At 53.7% G+C, this 17,946-nt stretch overlaps 1 protein-coding gene and 1 long non-coding RNA gene across 2 annotated transcripts in view; one reads left to right on the forward strand and one right to left on the reverse strand.

Annotated features, from left to right (window-relative positions):
• Nucleotides 1–9,408: 9,408 nt before the first annotated feature.
• Nucleotides 9,409–11,407, reverse strand: LOC132248459 (uncharacterized). Its single transcript, XR_009459654.1, has 2 exons — nt 11,068–11,407; nt 9,409–10,306 (listed from the first exon to the last, which is right to left on the reverse strand). It is a non-coding gene; the product is annotated as an uncharacterized LOC132248459 (long non-coding RNA).
• The window catches only part of VAX2 (ventral anterior homeobox 2), a 55,341-nt gene continuing 48,793 nt past the window's right edge, over nt 11,399–17,946 (forward strand). Inside the window, exon 1 of the mRNA XM_006260378.3 lies at nt 11,399–12,017. Within this exon, the coding sequence (XP_006260440.1) occupies nt 11,762–12,017 (256 nt within the window). The 5' untranslated portion in view covers nt 11,399–11,761. The remainder of the gene's footprint in view (nt 12,018–17,946) is intronic.

The following is a 17,946-nucleotide window of genomic DNA, read 5'->3' on the forward strand; positions in this document are numbered from 1 at the left end:
GCTCCCTGCCTGGGGAGCTTGAAGTCTCTTGGCTGTGCTGTGACCCCGCTCCAGCCCATCTCTTTCTCTGTGGGGATGGAGGAGGGATGCTGCCTAGGCCTGGAGTCCAGCTGTGATCGCAAAGCGGCTGCTCAGAAGCAGGCTCAGTGTCTTGTGGCTTGTGAACTGAGCTGGGACTGAGAAACGCTGGGATCTGATCCCATCCCAGTTGCGGTGTGAGCTCAGGCCAGGTATGTTGCTTTCTTGTGCCTCAGTTTCCCTCAGCTTGATCTCTGTTACACAGCGCACAGAGATCTCTGGAGCCAGATGTTGTTACTGCCCCCTCTCCAGGCACTGATCCGTCCAGAAACTGGGGAAAAAAACCCATCCCCGGCAACAGACTGCAGCATCCCTCGGAGCTAATTAGTCGTGCCAGCCCTGCAGAGACCGTCTGCCCTTCCAGCTCCTGCCGGCAGGTGGTGGAGTTGGAGCATTGATATGCCAGGAAGAGCCAGAGCTCAGCAAGAGCATGGGAAAATCATCCAGGGCTTTCTTCAGCAGCCTGCTCATATCCCACTGCCTCCCACCTGCTTCTGATCTCCCTCCCATGGCAAATGCAAGGGGCACCAGGACAGGCGAGGCAGGTCGGTGTGTCGCTCAGTGCCCTGCTCTGCTTCTGCCGCTCAGAGCACCAAGGCTGTGCTGCAAGAGGCCTTGACTTCCAGGTCCCAGAAGCTCTGGCAGGATGAAGGCAGGATATCCCCATGCAAAAGCCCCATGTCCCAGAAGCCCCATGCCCCATGCTCCATGTCCCCATGCAAAAACCCCATATCCCAGAACCCCCATGCCCCATGCTCCATGTCCCCATGCAGAAGACCCATGTCCCAGAAGCCCCATGCTCCATGTCCCCATGCAGAAGCCCCATGTCCCCATGCAAAACCCCATGTCCCAGAAGCCCCATGCCCCATACTCCATGTCCCCATGCAGAAGCCCCATGTCCCCATGCAAAAACTCCATGTCCCAGAAGCCCCATGCCCCATGTTCCATGTCCCCATGCAGAAGGCCCATGTCCCCATGCAAAAACCCCATGTCCCAGAAGCCCCATGCCCCATGCTCCATGTCCCCATGCAGAAGCCCCATGTCCCCATGCAAAACCCCATGTCCCAGAAGCCCCATGCCCCATACTCCATGTCCCCATGCAGAAGTCCCATGTCCCCATGCAAAAACCCCATGTCCCAGAAGCCCCATGCCCCATGCTCCATGTCCCCATGCAGAAGCCCCAGGCCCCAAAAGCCCCACACAGGTCAGTCCATGCTGTGTCGCTCCCTTCTCCTTGCAGGGTCAGGGAAGCCTCCCTCGTGATCTCTTTGGAAGTGGCTTGGGACTGTACCCAGCACGGCTGTGCTATGAGGTCCCCGCCCCAGAAGTAACCACATTTCTAAGAGGTGACTAACCTCAATGCATCCCTTACCAGGGCTTGTGAGACTTCAGTCGTCACCACAAAGGAAGAGCTCCGCAGTTCTCAGGGGAAAAGTGCTATAGATAAAAAGAAACTATGGTGCTTTAATTCTTCTCTGAATCGATCAGACTTAACCAAAAGGAATCTGGACTCGTGAGAGAGGTGATACTTTTTATTAGATCAACTCGAGTTTTGCAAAACAAAATCCTTTAATTGCAAGCTTTCGGGCACAAACACCCTCCTTCAGGCATCAGAGAAAAGATTGTACAAGTTCTCCTGGGTAGCAGTGAAAGTTCATATTTCGTAGGAGAGTTGAAGGTGGTAAAATCTCCTGTGTGGAAAAGTTCCTTTTATAGGCAGATTAGGCTCGGAGAAAAGTATGAATATGAATATATCCTGCTTACCGACAAATAGCTGTGAGGTAAACAGACTATCCCAACTTTCCTCTGAGCCTAATTTGCATATAAAACCACCTTCAACTCTCCTGTGAAATATGAACTTTCATTTTTACCCAGGAAAACTTTTACAATCTTTTTTCCAATGCCTGATGGACTGTGTTTCTGCCCGAAAGCTTGCAATTAAAGATTTTTTTTTGCAAAAGTCCTTTTGGTCTAATCACCTCTACCACAAGTCCTGATTCCTTTTTCCTCTGGACCAGTATGACTACAACCTGGAGACCTCACACTTAACCGGGCATTTAGCATCCAGGGGCTCCTTCTGGCCTCACTCATGGTTAGTCCCCATTTGAAGGTTTCCAGGGGATTGTTTTGTTGTTGCCAGTCCTGAATAGAAAACACAATAGAAAAAGTAGTGGGAAAGCTCTGGGCATGTCCCTCACCAGTATCGAGCTATTAATGGGGTAATTAGCGCACCCCATCTCCCTCTGAGCTCAAATACATGTGATCACTTAAAACAGGGAACGGGCAGTAAACACCCAGAGTGCAGGAGCCACAGGTCTTGGGGTAAAGGTGATATCTTTCATTAGACCAAATGGAAAATTTCATTGGAAATTTTTCATTGGAAAATTTGTTCTTTGCAAGATTTTGGGTACAAACCTCTTCTTCAGACAGAGTGAGAGTGCAGGGAAGCTCTCAGAGGTGGGTACAGACCCCTTAAGGAGCAGGTGTGGTCCTTAGTGCTAGCTGTGTTAAGAAGGATGATCGGTGTTACGAGAGGAAGGTTGCAGTCACCTGCGGAGCAGAGAGGCTCAAGCCCTGTTACACGTTACATATATGATGCAATGAATTGGTGAACCACTCAATAAATTTACACCGGCCACATGTGCAAAGTCATTGTTACACAAGTAACTGGTGAATCATGCAACTCATTTAGAGTGGCCACACCTGCAAAGTAATTATCACGTGATAAAAATTACTCTCCAGCTATGAAAAGAGCCAACCAGATATAATATTAGTGCTTGAAAATGTGTAACACATTTATAGCTGGTTTCATTCCAGCTTTAATTTGAATGGTTAGCAGGGCCCTAAGAGGGACAGGTAAGTGGTAATAAGGTGAGCTATTGCCAGGGAAGAGAGGGAAGTGTTAATGAGCCTCATGTGTGCACACACGCATACGCATGTGCACGCACACACACACACACACTGCTGCTGTAAAGTCTGTTTCAGTGCTGTGTCCATGAATGGCTCCAGTACAGTGAAGGTGATTTGCTTTCAGCCCAGCCCAGAGCACAGATACAACCGTCCCAGGGCACTGTCATATGGCAGCTTCCCACAGGACGGAATCAGGGCAGGGGGTGACATGACACGGGCTCACACCAGACCCAGTGTAGGGGCCGTCCAGTCCAACCCCTGCTATCACCCACCCTGCAGCACAGACTCTCCTGAATAGATCCACCCCACTCCGTCTTCAAAGTGGCTTATTTCTCCTCTGCTCCCTCCCCGGAGAGTTAAAACCCCATTTCTCATGCCCAGCCAAAATTTTCCCTGGGCCAGTTCAGGTCTGGTTGTCCTGGTGCCAGTTCTGCCCTGCAAACCTACTGCACTCCCCTGCAGTCTGTATGATCGGGCTGGGCAACCCCCTTCACCGCCTTTCTCTGCCTGGATTCATCTCCCTTGCATGTGGGTGCCTGGCACTGCACACACCAAATTGCAAAGGAGCTGCCACTAGTGCTTTAGTGCTTCTCTGTCTCCAGTGGAAATGGGCCAGAGACGGTACTTTCCTTCCAGCCCTGGAGGGATGTGTATTAGCCCTTTAAGCTGCAGCTTTTCCCGACACCAGGCAGCATTAAAGAGCAGGGCCTGGTCTCTGCCTCCGGTCTCAGCAAGGAGGACAAACCATCACAGCACCCAGCTGTTCCCACAGGTGCATATGCAGTTCATAGCTCTGGGGGTTGCTGATGAGGTGAATATTTATTCTGGGTCCCTAGTTTCACTTGTCCCAGTACAAGCTGGGGAATGAAGCCAGTAACGGCCATCAGTTCCCCACTCTAGGAGCTCTCTTCCGGGTGAGGAGAATATTTTCTATCAGGAATATGTCTCAGATGAAGGCAGCCTTCCTTCCAATTTCTTCCAAAAATTAATCATAAATTAATTAATCAAAGGTTTATTTGGTGATTTCTTTCATTGTACCAACTGTATACAGGATACAACACACTGGGTACGTCTACATGTACAATGAATGCTATTTGGCTTTACTGCTCAGTAAATTTGCTGCACAGTAAATGTACTATCTGCCTATGCAGGTAGTACATTTACTGCACAGTAGGCTGATTTACTGTGCAGTAAGCACTTGCATGTGTAGATGGTGATTTTTTACTGTGCACTAGATTAGTCTACTGCACAGTAAAGTGTCTCGTGTAGACACAGTCCCTGTATACAATTGGTCCTATAAAAAAGATCACCAAAAAAAATCCTTGTGTTTCATATATGTCCTGGACTATCACAGCTACAGCAACACCTGAACTTTGAATTAATTAGTAGATAAACTAAAAGATCTAGTGAATTTTCACGTTTTAACCAAAACCCTCAAAGATCTGAAACAAGTTAACAACAGCTCTTTTTTTTTTTTGTTTGCTTGGCTTTTTCTCCCCCTCCTCTCCTCCTCCCCCTTTTATTCTCCATTTTATCACTGCAAAAAGGGGAAAGGAAGGATTAAAAGAAAGAAAAACTTATGAGAGGTGCAGGGCAGGGCAGGGGACAGAAAGCCTGAAAATCCAAGAAACATTTTCCAAACTCTCATTTTTCAGGTGTGAAAAACCCAGGAAGAGAAATTGAAATGGTGGCTTGTGAATCTTTCCCCACCCCGAGATTTCCATTGATGGCTCCTGGCCTTTGCACTGGCTCTGTTAGCTCCGACTTGTTAAGAAACCTCTTGACCCATTCTTTTAAGGGCCATTCTTGCCCTGCAAAGACAGTCCTCTGTGGATGAGCATCCCGGTCCTGCCTGCTCCGCTGGAGTGTCTCACCCCGGCTCTGGCGTGAGCACAGCAACATTAGTGATCATGTATTTCTGTCTCCTGCAAGAGCTCCAAAACCCAGTCCTGCGGGCAGCTGCCAGCTCTGGTCACCCCAGCCCACCCGCTCAGACCTTCTACGGCAGCTTGAGCCTGGGGTCTTTTACCTTCCCATGGAGGTTCCTGTGCGCTGCTGGCAGCTTCCCCATGAAGGCACTAGTGTGTGTCCCAGGCCTGAAGGAGTGTGCCCTGCATCAGCTAAGCACAAAGAGGCAGGACCACAAGCAACACTAGCAAGAGGCTCAGTTCAGTCTGCATGGACTGAGCCTGCCCAGGATCCACGGAGCAGGATGTTATCCATTGCAGGTGCACCATCTGCGTGGGGTGAGCCCACGTATGTCCAGGACCCCCAGCTCCCCCTCTCCCTGAGTCCTGAAATTTGTTTGAGAGAAAATGCAGCCGGGAGAGCCGTCTCCTCCCAGTCCCTAGAGCGGTGCACCAGAGCTTCAAACATTTTGCTTTGAAATGGATGGAAACAGTGGATGGGCCCTGGGTTGCCCTAAGCTCAGGCTCTGGGGCTACCCTGGGGTATCCATACCCAATTGTGTGCAGCTTGGGCCAGGCCAGGAGCTCACGGACAGCACCACCCATAGGACTCCTCTGCCCAAAACCTGGGGAGAAAAGAAGTGAGATCCCACTAAATAAAAGGCCAGGGACAAGCCCTGCAGGGTCTTCTTCCTTACTTGTTGTATTTCTTCTTGGGGGAAATATCCCGTGGGGGTTTCTGCAAACAAAGTGTTGAACCCAAATCCCAGGGGCAGGTGACAGAGGGGATCGTGTCTCTGCTGCTTGTAGAAGGGGATGTTTGTAGGTAGGGGGGGAAGGAAAGAGGCAAAGGAAGGGAGGGAGCCAGGGAAGAGCTGGAAGCAGGCTTTCCCGGCCCCTCCCCAGTGCGGGCTCCCGGTGCGGCCCGGCCGGGCTGTTTGCAAATCGCTCGCCGGGCGCCTGGAGGGGACGGAGCCGAAGGGCTCTCCCCTGGCCCGGAGCAGCAGCTTGATCCCGGCGGAGATCGAGCCGAGTCTGTCCCCGCCGGAGGCTCCCCTGCTTCTGCTCGGGGACCGCGGGATGACTCCAGGGACACACGGATGGAGGGAGGGATGGTGTGTGGAGATAGATAGATAGATAGATAGATAGATAGATAGATAGATAGATAGATAGATAGATAGATAGATAGATAGGCAGGCCGCGGGGGCTGGAGGGTCCCGGCCGGACACGGTGGGTGCGGAGCGTGCTCGGGAAAACGGCGGCAGCGGCCCGGCCCCTCCAGGCACACGTACACCCATATACACACGGGCACACACATATGTATGCGTGCACACACGCAGGCACATGCCCTATACACCTGCACCTATATATACACACGTGCGCACATATGCACACCCGCGCACGCCTGTATACACATGCCTACACACGTACAGACGTGCGCACACATATATGGACATGCACACGCCTGTATACACATGCTCACACATACACACACGTGCACACACATATATACGCACGTGCCCAGACACGCGCGCGCGCACACAAGTATATGCCCATGTCAACACATATCCACGCAGGACACGGTCACACCTTCCGCCTGGCTTCGCAGCCACCGCGTGCACACACGTGTCTCCAGACACCGGAAGGGCCGCGTGTCAACCCGGAGCTCAATCCCGAGTCCGCTGTGCGTGGAGGGAGGGTGTGGACCGTGCTAACCACCCACGCGGGGCAGTGAGTTATTCTGAGCTCGGCAAGGGACCTTGGCCTGGCCTCGCTGCCCAGCCGCGGGATTTCCTGCCACTCGCGGGCAGAGCACCCGGCCAACGGGGTCCCAGCACCTCCTGCACCCATCCCACCCGGGGACCCACGGCAGCCGCGGGGCTGGCGGCAGGTCCCGCTACACCCACGAGGGCTAGTGCCACGGGGCAGATTGCCCACTCTGGAGCCTGCGCTTCCCCCGGGGAAGGAGGAGTGGGCACATGGCTCCGGGGGCACCCACGCGCGGAGGGGGGAACCCGCGAGACCCCTGCACACGGCACGGACTGCGCACCCACGGGGGAAACCCGAGCCCAAGTGCTCTGAACTTGTGAACCTCTGCCCGAGCCGCGTGTGTGCCCGTGCGTGCGTGCGTGTGTGCGCGCTGGCCCTGCACAGCCATGGAGCATTTACACGAACACGCCCATAGGGAGTAGATAGATTTACCTACACGTCCATATCCGGAACGCGCGTGTTTGCACACCCACACAAGTCTGCGGTGTGCATTTACACAGACTCCTATTTATCTGGAGTGCGCCCGCTTGCACACCCCCACGGATCTGAAGCATGTACATGCCCTTATATCTGGAGTGTGCGTGTTTGCACATACCTAGAGACCTGTAGTGTGCGTTTATGTGTGCACACATATCCGGAGTATGCATCTTTATACACACGTGCAGATCTGGAGCGTGTGTTTACACGTGCACACGTATATCCAGGGTGCGTGTGTTGCACATGCGGACAGATCTGCAGTGTGTATTTACTCGTACACACATATATCCGGCGTATACGTGTTTACACAAACGTGCAGATCTGGTGCGTGTCCAAATTGTGCATGTTTGCTTACACGGACAGATCTACGGTGTATATTTACTTGCACACACATGTACCCGAAGTGTGCGTGTTTGCACATCCGCACAGATCTGCAGTGTGTATTTACACATACACACGTATATTCGGAGTGTGCGTGTGTACAAACAGGTACAGATCTGGAGCGTGTATTTATACGTACACCATGCGGCGGGGTCGGGGTTGTTCACACCGAGATATATTTCTGTATTGGATGCGTTTATGCTCACGCACATACGGAGTGTATGTTTACACACACGTGGATCTGGAGCAACTGGGTGTGTAGCACACGTAAACACGGCGGGGTGTGGGCGCGGGCACACCTCCCTCCGTGCACCCGGCCACCCGAGTATACCCGTCTCTCGTGTCCACAGCTCAGGCGGCCCCGGTTCACCGAAACACACATGGCCCAGCCCTTTACATGCTAATTAAATCGAATTAGCCGCCTTCCGAGGGCTAATTCGAATCATTCACTGGGACTTCAAGCAGGGCAGGAAGCTGGGCTATCTGCCTGGGGGCTTTGGGGGTGCCAATGCCTCCCAACTCCATCCCACGGGGCAGGACTGGAGCCCGTGTCACTTCGCAGCGTCTGTGCGAACAGACTAGGAGCCGCGTCCGGACGCGTGTTAGGGGAGCCGCGCAGGGGGATTGAGAGACACAGCACCAGAGACAGACTTAATACACTAAGACAGACACAACGGACAGAAGCAACACACGGAGGCAGACACAACACACAAGAGAGACAACACACGGAGACAGGCACAACAGGCAGACCAAACACACAACAGGCAGACACTATATAGAGACCGACACAACAGGCAGACGCAACACACAAGACAGACAACACACGGAGACAGACACAACAGGCAGACCAAACACACAACAGGCAGACACTATATAGAGACAGACACAACACACAGGCACAACACACAAGACAGACAACACTCAGACACAACACACGAGACAGGCACAACGCATAGACACGGACAGACAACACACACTCCTCCAGGGCACCCAGAGGCCACCGCGCGGCCCAGGCTCCCCCCACCCGCGATCGCCTAACGACCCACTCAACCCGCGCAGGCTCCTCGGGTCACGCAGGTCCCGGCTGGGCCGAGCCCCGCACCCCCAGCCCCAGCTTCGCACTGCACTTCGCCCGGGGGACTGGGTCCTCCAGGATTTCCACCTCCCACGCGGGGACGTGGAAATCCCTCCATCTCGCACGTGGGGAGGTGGGCATCCTTCTCCCCTTCCTCCTGGGCTACGCTGGGCTCCCGGGACCTGCACAGAGGCCCTGTTGCCTTGCACTGGTGCAGTCAGGGGTGTGTGTGTGTGTGTGGAGGGGGGGAGTCTGGACTCGGACACGAGTGGTTTTGGATTAGCACTCTGCTCCAGGCCTGATCCCGGCAGGCTGAGCTTGAGCTTTGCCCCTCCGCGCACTTCCCTGCAAAAAAGACACCTGCCTTGGTCCTTCCACCGCCACGGCCATGGCGGGGGAAACTCCCGTGGGTCCTGAGGTCGGGCCAGGAGAGGAGGCACGGGTGGGGAGGCAGGAGGGGACTTGGTTACCCCCCCACACACGCACACACACAACACTCACACACACGGCCTTGGGATTATACACCCCCAGGCACACACACACCACCTCTCCCTACCCACGCGTGTCCCACGCCGGAGAAGACGGAAAGACTCTTGTTTGGCTTAGGAGAAAGCCTGGTCGCCCCACAGCTTCACTGGCCTGGAGCCGGGGGGCGGAGCTCTCCTTCCCACGCAGGGTGGGGTTTGCAGGGCTCGGCGGCGAGTACTAGGATGGGAACATTTTGCAAGCTCCCCGCACTCGCGCCCCTCTCTCCGCCTCCCTCGAGTCTGGGGCCGCGCGGGGAAGGGGAGACAAGCCTGTGCGTCCATCTGAAGGTTGCATTTCAGGACTTTTTATTTATATATATACATTTTTAGAGTCCATTTGGCTGGTTGGCAAGCAATAGGGACGGGATTCCCGTGGCTTATTCATAGAATTCCTTCTATGAATTCCTTCTATGAATTCTCTTCTATGGAAGGGAGCTCAGGCGGTCACATCTAGTGCAACCCCCTGCTCCAAGCAGCACCAGCCCCAGCTACATCATCGCAGCCAAGGCTTTGTCTTAAAAAACCCCCAAGGATGGAGACACCACCACCTCCCTGGGTAGCCCATTCCAGTGCTTCACCACCCTCCTCGTGAGAGTTTTTCCTCATCTCTAAGCTCAACTTCCCTTGCTGCAGCTTGAGCCCATTGCTCCTTCTGTCAACTGCCACCACTGAGAATAGCCCAGCCCTTTGCACCCCACCTGCAGGGAGGTGAAGGCTGCTATTCAATCCCCCTCGGTCTTCTCTTCTGCAGACTCAATCAGCCCTGTTCCCTTAGCCTCTCCTCTCCTCACCATTCATGTCCCCCCAGCTATTTTCGTTCCCAACTCTCCAATGTGTCCACACCTTTCTATAGTGAGGGCCCACAGCTGGACACAGGACTCCAGATGTGGCCTCCCCAGTGCCCAAGAGAGGGGAAGAATCACTGCCCTCCATCTGCTGGCAACTCCTCCTCATGCCCCCTCATGCCGCCTTCTCCCAGCCCCAAGAGCCAGCCCTGGGGGCTGTCCCGAAGCAGCCAGATGGGCCTGGCGAGGTCTCCTCCCCCGGAGCTGGACCGGATCCGGCCCTGTCCGTGCCGGGTGGTTCTGCTTTCTTCTCCGGGAGCCGGGGCAGGGGGTGTCGGAGAACCGGGGGGCTCCCAGCCGCCTGCCGTGGACGCCGGGATCCGTCTGATTCCCAGGCTGGAAAGAAGCAAGCAAAGGCGCGCATGAAATCTCCCTTCCCTTCCCGGCTCGGCGCGCTGCGCTCCAGCCGCCCCTCGCCGGCTCCTGCCCGCTCCCTCCGGGCCGGCTCCAGCACAGAGGTGGGTCCCCCGTGGGGCCTGGCCGTGGGTCCGCCCCCCGCTTCCCCCGCACCCACGGGGCCCGATCCTGGAGGGAATCCGCCAGCTGCACCCCCAGAGTCGGCTCCAGGCTCTGGGGGTTTCCAGCCCCGGCCTGGGGAGAAGCCCGTGGGAGCTAGGCTCGGGCACACGCGTGACCCCAGTGGCACGGATGCAGCCTGGACCTCATGCCCGAGAACAGAGGGGAGGAGCATGGGTTCCCGGAGCTCTCCGGTCCTCCTACAACCGCCGAGCTGCCCGGATGCCCGGCGGGGGAGGCGGCAGCTGGCTTGGGGGCGAGAGAGGCTGGGGAGCCAACTTGGGGGGGAAGTTTCCCGCGTGGTGCAGGCTGGAGAAGAGAAGCGGGGCAAGCCGGCAGAGGCAGGATCCGGCCCGTGCCCTCCTCCCCGGCGCCCCCCGACCCGCGCGGCCTCTCCCGGGCCCTGGCAGGCCAAGCCCTGGGCTGCTCCAGCAGGACCCCCGAGGAGCCCCTAGGCAGCTCCGGGCCCGCTGCTCGGGGCTTGGCAGCGCTCCTCTCCCCATGCCCCTTGCACCGGGGCTGGGCACCGCTCAGGGCTCCGGGAAGGAGCAGCCCACCCGGCCCGGAGCGCTGGTACTCACCCAGGAGCCGAAGTGTCCGGAGCCCCTTTGTTTCCGTGCACGGTTGCATGGTTTGCAAAGGGCTTCTTGACTCCGGTGGGGCAGGGGCAGGGGCAGGGGCAGGGGCAGGGGCAGGCTGCAGCCGGGGCATTGTTCCCTGGGAGGGGGGGAAGGAGGGGAGAGAAGAGAGGAGGGCGGAGGGGGGGGGACTAGGCACCGTCTGCCTCCAATGCCCTCCCATTCCCCCTCCCTCCCGGCCTCCCCTCCCCCCGATCCCCCCAGCATCGCCCCAGCCCCATTGATCTGGGAGCAGGCGAAAGTCCGAGCCGGCGAGCGTGGGAAGGGAGGGACCCTCCCGCGCTCTCCTTCTCGCTCCCTCCCCGTGGCTGGTCCGCGGCTTCTTCGCTCATCAGAGGGAGACGCCAGGCGCCGGAGCAAGAGCCCGGTGCACCGGGGGCTGCTGAGCCGAGCTCCCCCCGCACCCCCGGGGATGCCAGGGCACAGCCACGCTCCCCGCCGCCTCCCGGCTTGATCCCCCGCTCCAGCGCCCGGGGGTCCCCGGGGAGGGGGTGCCCGCCTGCCCCCTTCCCCTGCCCGCCATGGTGCTGCCCCGGCGGGGGAGCCCCGCCGCGACCCCCCGCCGCCGCGGCCGCGGGGGCTGAGCGCTGCGGGCCGGGCTTGCGGGGGTCTGGAGCCCTTCGCGGCGCCCACAGGCATGAACGATGGCGGGGCCGAGGCCGGCCGGACCCCCCTGCTGCTGGGGGAGCCGGGCTCCGCGCCCCGCGGTCCGGAGCGGCCCCGGGACAAGGGCAGCGGCCGGGCCGAGCTGGAGGGAGCTGCGCGCGGAGACCCCGGCGGCGCCCACCGGGACACCCCGGGGACCTCCTCCTCCAGCCCCGGCTCTTCCAAGGAGAGCGACAGCCAGCCCGGGCCCGGCGAAGCCGACTACTGCCGCCGGATCCTGGTGCGAGGTAGGTGCTCCCCTTGCAGGAGAGAGCCAGGGGGTCTGCAGCTCCGGGAAAGGGGGGCTGGGGGTCCCCTTTCCAAAGGATCCCTGTGTTGGGTGGGGGGTTACTACGCATCTCGGGGGGCCCGGGCATGTGAGATGGGTGGGAGCAGCTCCGCGGACAGGTGTCCCCCGGCCCCGGGTGCGAGGGTGCTGAGCCAGGTAGCAGCTGGGGGGGAAGGGGGGGTTGACTGTTTGTCGCAGGGAAAAAGCGTCATGGAAGCCCCAGCGAGTAAAGAGCTGCATCTTTTTTTTAACAGCTCTGCAAAAAAAAAAAAAAAAAAAAAAACACAACCAAAACCACCAAACCCCACCAAAAGCCTAAACGCCCAGCTCTTCCCCGCCGCGGAGCCCCTGGCGAGGGGGCTTCACTGCCCCGGGCGCTGGCGCTTCCCCCTCTGCGGTCTCTCTGGTCCGGATCACCAAAAATCCACCCGGGATATCAACTTGAGAAACCCTGAACAGGGTGGGGGGAAGCTGGGGCTCGGGTCTGATATAGGACTTCATATAGGGTCCTCTCCGGGCAAGCGGGGGGACCAGGAAGGCATCCCAGACTTCTGCTCATCACCTTCCTTGCTGGATTTCGGTGCATTTGTGCTTCTTGCTGCTGCTTCTGGGTTGTTGTTTTTTTAACCCCGCCCTGCACAGCTGCAAACACAACCCGGGAACTTTCTGTTCCTTTTATTTTGCATGGCAGCTGGATGGGAAGAGAGGGGCGGCTCTGTTCCCGTTAAGCGAGAAACCCCCTCCGAGCTGGCCGGCTCTGCAAAAGCCGAGGGAGCTCTGCCCGGCCCCGCAGACCATCCCCGAGGGGCAGAGAGAAGGGGCAGCTGGCTTGGCAGCGCCTGGGAGGGAGAAAAAAGGCCTCGGGGACTTGGGGCCTGTGTGTGTGTGTGTGTGTGGCTCACACGCGGGCAGACACAACCAGGAGCCAGTTTTGCAAGCTCCCTTTCCCCCGGGCTCCGGGAGGATGGGGCGCCGTCTTCCTGCGGCTCGCGGGGTAGCCTGAAGCCCTGTGCCCCTTCCTAGCTCCATGGGCTCCTGCCCGGGCACCAAGGCAGGGGTGCGGGGTGTGCTCGAGCCTGTGGCCGTGGCGGTCCACGGACACACAGGAGAGGCAAGGGGGCTTCTTCCCCCTTTTGTTTTGCGCTGTTTTATCTTGCTGAGGCTTGTCCTGGAGCTCTCCCCGCTGCTCCGCGAGGAGATCAGCAGCAATCGTGCCTGCCTTTCCCAAAAGTCAGTGCATTCCCAGCTCGCTCGCTCGCTCTCTCTCTCGCCGGGTTAGAGTTGCATCTAGATGTGTAGAGAAAAGAAAGTGTAGGTTAAATACGGCTGCTAACAGTGGTGTGTGTCTCCGTGTTCGTGTCTGTGTCTTTCTTTAGCAATGTTTATGCGTGTTTAAATGTTTGCATATTATATATATATCCTCACAATAGTTTCACGTGCATGTGTGAGGGTATATAAATATTTATGCAGTTTATATATATATATATATATATACATGCACTCGTACGTATCCATACACACATAAATACACTCGTATAAACCTTGTAAACTCGTACAAATACGAGTGCATTTTTCATATATGTATGAAAAAAATATATATACACACACACACACACACTCGAGTGTACAACGTTTATACGAGTGTATTTATGCGTGCATATAAATATCTCTTCATGGAGATATACTCAGAGTGTTTATACGAATGTAGTTTACGTATATAGATGCGGGTATATGAATATATATGCACAATTTTATACGAGTGTATTTGTACGTGTCTATAGACGTACAAATACACACACATATCTATGTGCACATTGTTGATACGAGGGTATTTATGTCTGTAAATAAACATCGACATGGAGATATACACACAGCGTTTATACGAATGTACTTGTAGAGATGCGTATATGTAAATATATATGCACAATTGTATACGAGTGTATTTGTACATGTGTATGTGTGTGTGATGTTTATACGAGTGTATTTTTGCGTGCATAAATATATCTGCATGGATATATACGCACAGTGTTTATACGAACGTATTTTACGTGTATAGAGGCGGGTATATGAATATATATTCACAGTTTTATACGAGTGTATTTGTAAGTGTGTGTACGTGTGTATATACATATATATGCACAAAGTTTATACGAGTATGTTTATGTGTGTGTATAAGTATATAACACAATATTTAGACGGGTGTATCTGAATGTGTATATGTGTATTATGCATGATGTTTATAGCATTGTATTTTATGTGTATGTCTGTGTGTATATAAATATATATGCACAATTTTATGCGAGCGTATATGTACGTGTGTATATACGTACAGCTAGATATATGCACAATGTTTATACGTATGTATTTTACGTGTATAGATGTGCGCATATAAGTATATATGCACAATTGTATACGAGTATATTTGTACGTGTGTACACTTGTATATATATGCACAATGTTTATACAAGCATATTTTATGTGTATGTGTGTACATGCACAATTTTACACGAGTATATCTGTCGTGTATATACACATATATGCACAATGTTTATACCAGTGTATTTTACGTGTTTATATGTGTGTATATAAATAGATGTGCACAATTTTATACCAGTGTATCTGTACGTATATATCCATGTGTATATACATATATACACAATTTTATACAAGTATATCTGTACGTATATATGCGTGTGTATATATATGTGTGTGCACAATTTTATATGAGTGTTTTTGTACATATATATGCACAACTATATGAATGCATTTATATGTGTGTCTAAATATATATGCGAAATTATATACGAATGTATTTGTACGTGTATATACATAGAGATATGCTAAATGTTATAGAAGTATATTTTTGCATATATATACATATACATCTGCAGAATTTTATAGTATATTTGTACGTAGATATACCGATATATGCACCATTTTATATAAGCGTGTTATGTGTGTGTGTGTATATATATATATATATATATATATATATACACAATATATATACAATTTAGTATATACAATTTTATGAGGGTGTATTTATGTGTGTATATGCGTACATATAAATACACATGCACAGGTTTATATAGGTGTATTTATACGTATACATACTTATATATGCACAATATTTATACACGTGTTTTTACGTGTATATGTGTGTGTACACGCACTATTTTATATGAGTGTATCTGCCGTGTCCATACACAGATATATGCCCAATGTTTATACGAATGTATTTGACGTGTATAGATGTGTGTATATAAATACACATGCACAGTTTTATACAGGTGTATTTATACGTGTATATGTGTGGATAAATGCATCCTCACAATATAAACATACACCCGTGCATATATGCCCGTGCATATAAATATTCACACTTTCAGCCGTATGTGTTTACATGTGTATATAGGGGTGTGGATATAAATATATATTCACCATCGTTATAGGAGTGTGTCCATGAACGCAAACACACGCGTGTGTGCCAGTCTCCCTAAACAGGCACACAAAACTGCTCCAATGCGACCGCAAGCATAATATATCGCATTTCTGGCGTGCGGACAGATGCAGCTTGCAAAAGCCCGGTCTATAAACCTTCGCCCCGGGGTGACAGGCACATGGGCTGGGCGGGCGTTTGGGTGGATTTAAGCAGTAAACGATAAAAGCTAAAAGTATCGTGCATGTGTATGCGAGGGCTGTGCATAGGGCTACATACACAGCAACGAAATATAGGAAGCCAAATATTCATTGATGTGGCTGGAGCGTGTGAGCGTGTGAGAACGAAACCCAGGCACGTTTCTATTTGTGCGTGCGTGTGTGGATATGCACAAATTATATCTATAATTCATTTGCTATAGATAATACATAGCTTTATAACAAACACAATTATATATGTGTGCAATATTATAATACGTGTATATGTGCGTGCATATATATGTGTGTGCAGGTATAACGTGTGTAATACATGTGTATCTCGATAAATGCGTGCATACAATTATTCGTGCGTACACGCAAACACCTCCAGGGCAGGGCGAGAAAAAGAGAGGAAAGTGTGTTTCTGTGTACCCACACACCACTACGGGTAACGAAATGTGGACACGGAAGCACACACCGCTATGTGGGGGTGTATGGGTGTGTTTGGGTGTATGTGTATGCGTGTTTGGGGGTGGTCGGTGTGTATTTTGGGGGGTGTATGTGTGGGTTGGGGTGTATACGCATGTGTGCGTTTGGGGGTATATATAGGTATGCGTGTTTGGGGGTATATGTATGTATGCTTGGAGGTGTAGATGTGTTTTGGTGTATATGGATATGTGTTTGGGAATGTATGTGTGCGTTTCTGTGTGTGTGTGTGTGTATATATATATATACACACCTACGTGTATTTGGATGCATGAGTGTGTTTGGGGGCGCATATGTCTCTTTGGGTGTATATGGGGGGGTGTTTGGGGGTGTATGAGTGCGTTTGGGTGACTATATATACGTATGTGTGTTTGGGTTTATATGCGTGTGTTTGGGTGTATATGGCTGTGTGTTTGGGGGTGTATTTGCGCGTTTGGGCATATACGTATGTGTGTTTGGGGGTGCAAAGGTCTGTTTGGGTGTATATAGGTATGTGTTTTGGGGTGTATGTGTGCGTTTGGGTGTATACATATACGCATGTGTGTTTGGGTGCATATGTGTGTGTTTGGGGGTGTATGTGAGCATTTCAGTGTATATGGGTGTGTGTTTGGGGGTATATGCGTGCGTCTGGGTGTATACACATACGTATGTGTGTTTGGGTGTATATATGTGTGTGTTTGGGGGCGTATGTGAGTGGATGTATATGGTGTGTGTTTTGCGGGATATGTGAGTGGGTGTATATGGGTGTGTATTTGGGTGTGTATATGAGGGAGTGTATAAGGGGATGTATTGAGTGGACGTGTATCTAGGTATGTGTGTCAGGGGGTGTCTGGTGTGTTTGGGGGTGTCTGGACGTGTCCCGCGTGTGCTTCTGAGCGTGTGTCGGGGTGTGGGCCCAGAGAGGCGGCTGGCCCGGGCACTTCCCCCCGCTCTTCGGCTGGCGGGCCGCGGCGTGGGTCGCCTGTCCGCGGCCGGCTGTGTCGCGGACACCCGTGGGAAGGGCCCTCCGTGTGTCCTGTCCCGAGGGGCTCTGCTCTGGGCCGGCTCTGCAGGGCCCTGCTCCTGTCCTCCCTGGCAGATGCGGGTCCAGCCGTGCCCGCTGCACGCCGCGCCAGGGCCCGCGGGGCAGCCGGGGCGTGGGGTGCACGGAGCCGGGGGACACACGCCGCGGAGCCTGCCCCGGGGGACCTGCTCCCTCCAAATCCAAGGCTCCACCATTTTGCTGCAGCGGGGACAAAATGGTGGCGGGGGAAATCAGGAGAGATCGGCAGGATCCGAGCCAGGGAACAGCCCCGGCCAGCGCCCCGGCCGGCCCGGCTCCCCCGGGACAGAGGCCCGTGTGTCCGGCCTGCGCCGGTGCCTCCATCCCCGGCCTGGGAGCCCCTGCAGCCGGGCAGAGCTGCCCTGCGGCCCACGGGCACCCACGGCCGGGTGGATGCACGTCCCCTGGCAGCGGTATAGCGGGGCCTGCTTGGCAATTGCTATAGCAACTCCTCCTTTTTGTCCTTTTCTTGTTTTAATTTTCCTGGAGGGTAAATATTGTCCCTGCAGAACCGGGGACGCATTGGCAGATAAGTAGTGGGTGGGGCTGGCCCGGGAGGGGGCTGTGGATCCCCCCCACCCCGGTTTGCTCCGAGCAATCGTGATTCCTTTCCAGCCGCTTCTTTTTTCGTTTTTAAATAATAAAAAAGGATTTTTGTAACGCTTTGGAAATCATAAATGGAGCAAATTGCACGATGGGAGGCAGGTGTTCCTGCGCTTTTAGC

Source organism: Alligator mississippiensis, chromosome 2 (assembly GCF_030867095.1).
Source record: "Alligator mississippiensis isolate rAllMis1 chromosome 2, rAllMis1, whole genome shotgun sequence".
NCBI lineage: Eukaryota > Metazoa > Chordata > Crocodylia > Alligatoridae > Alligator > Alligator mississippiensis.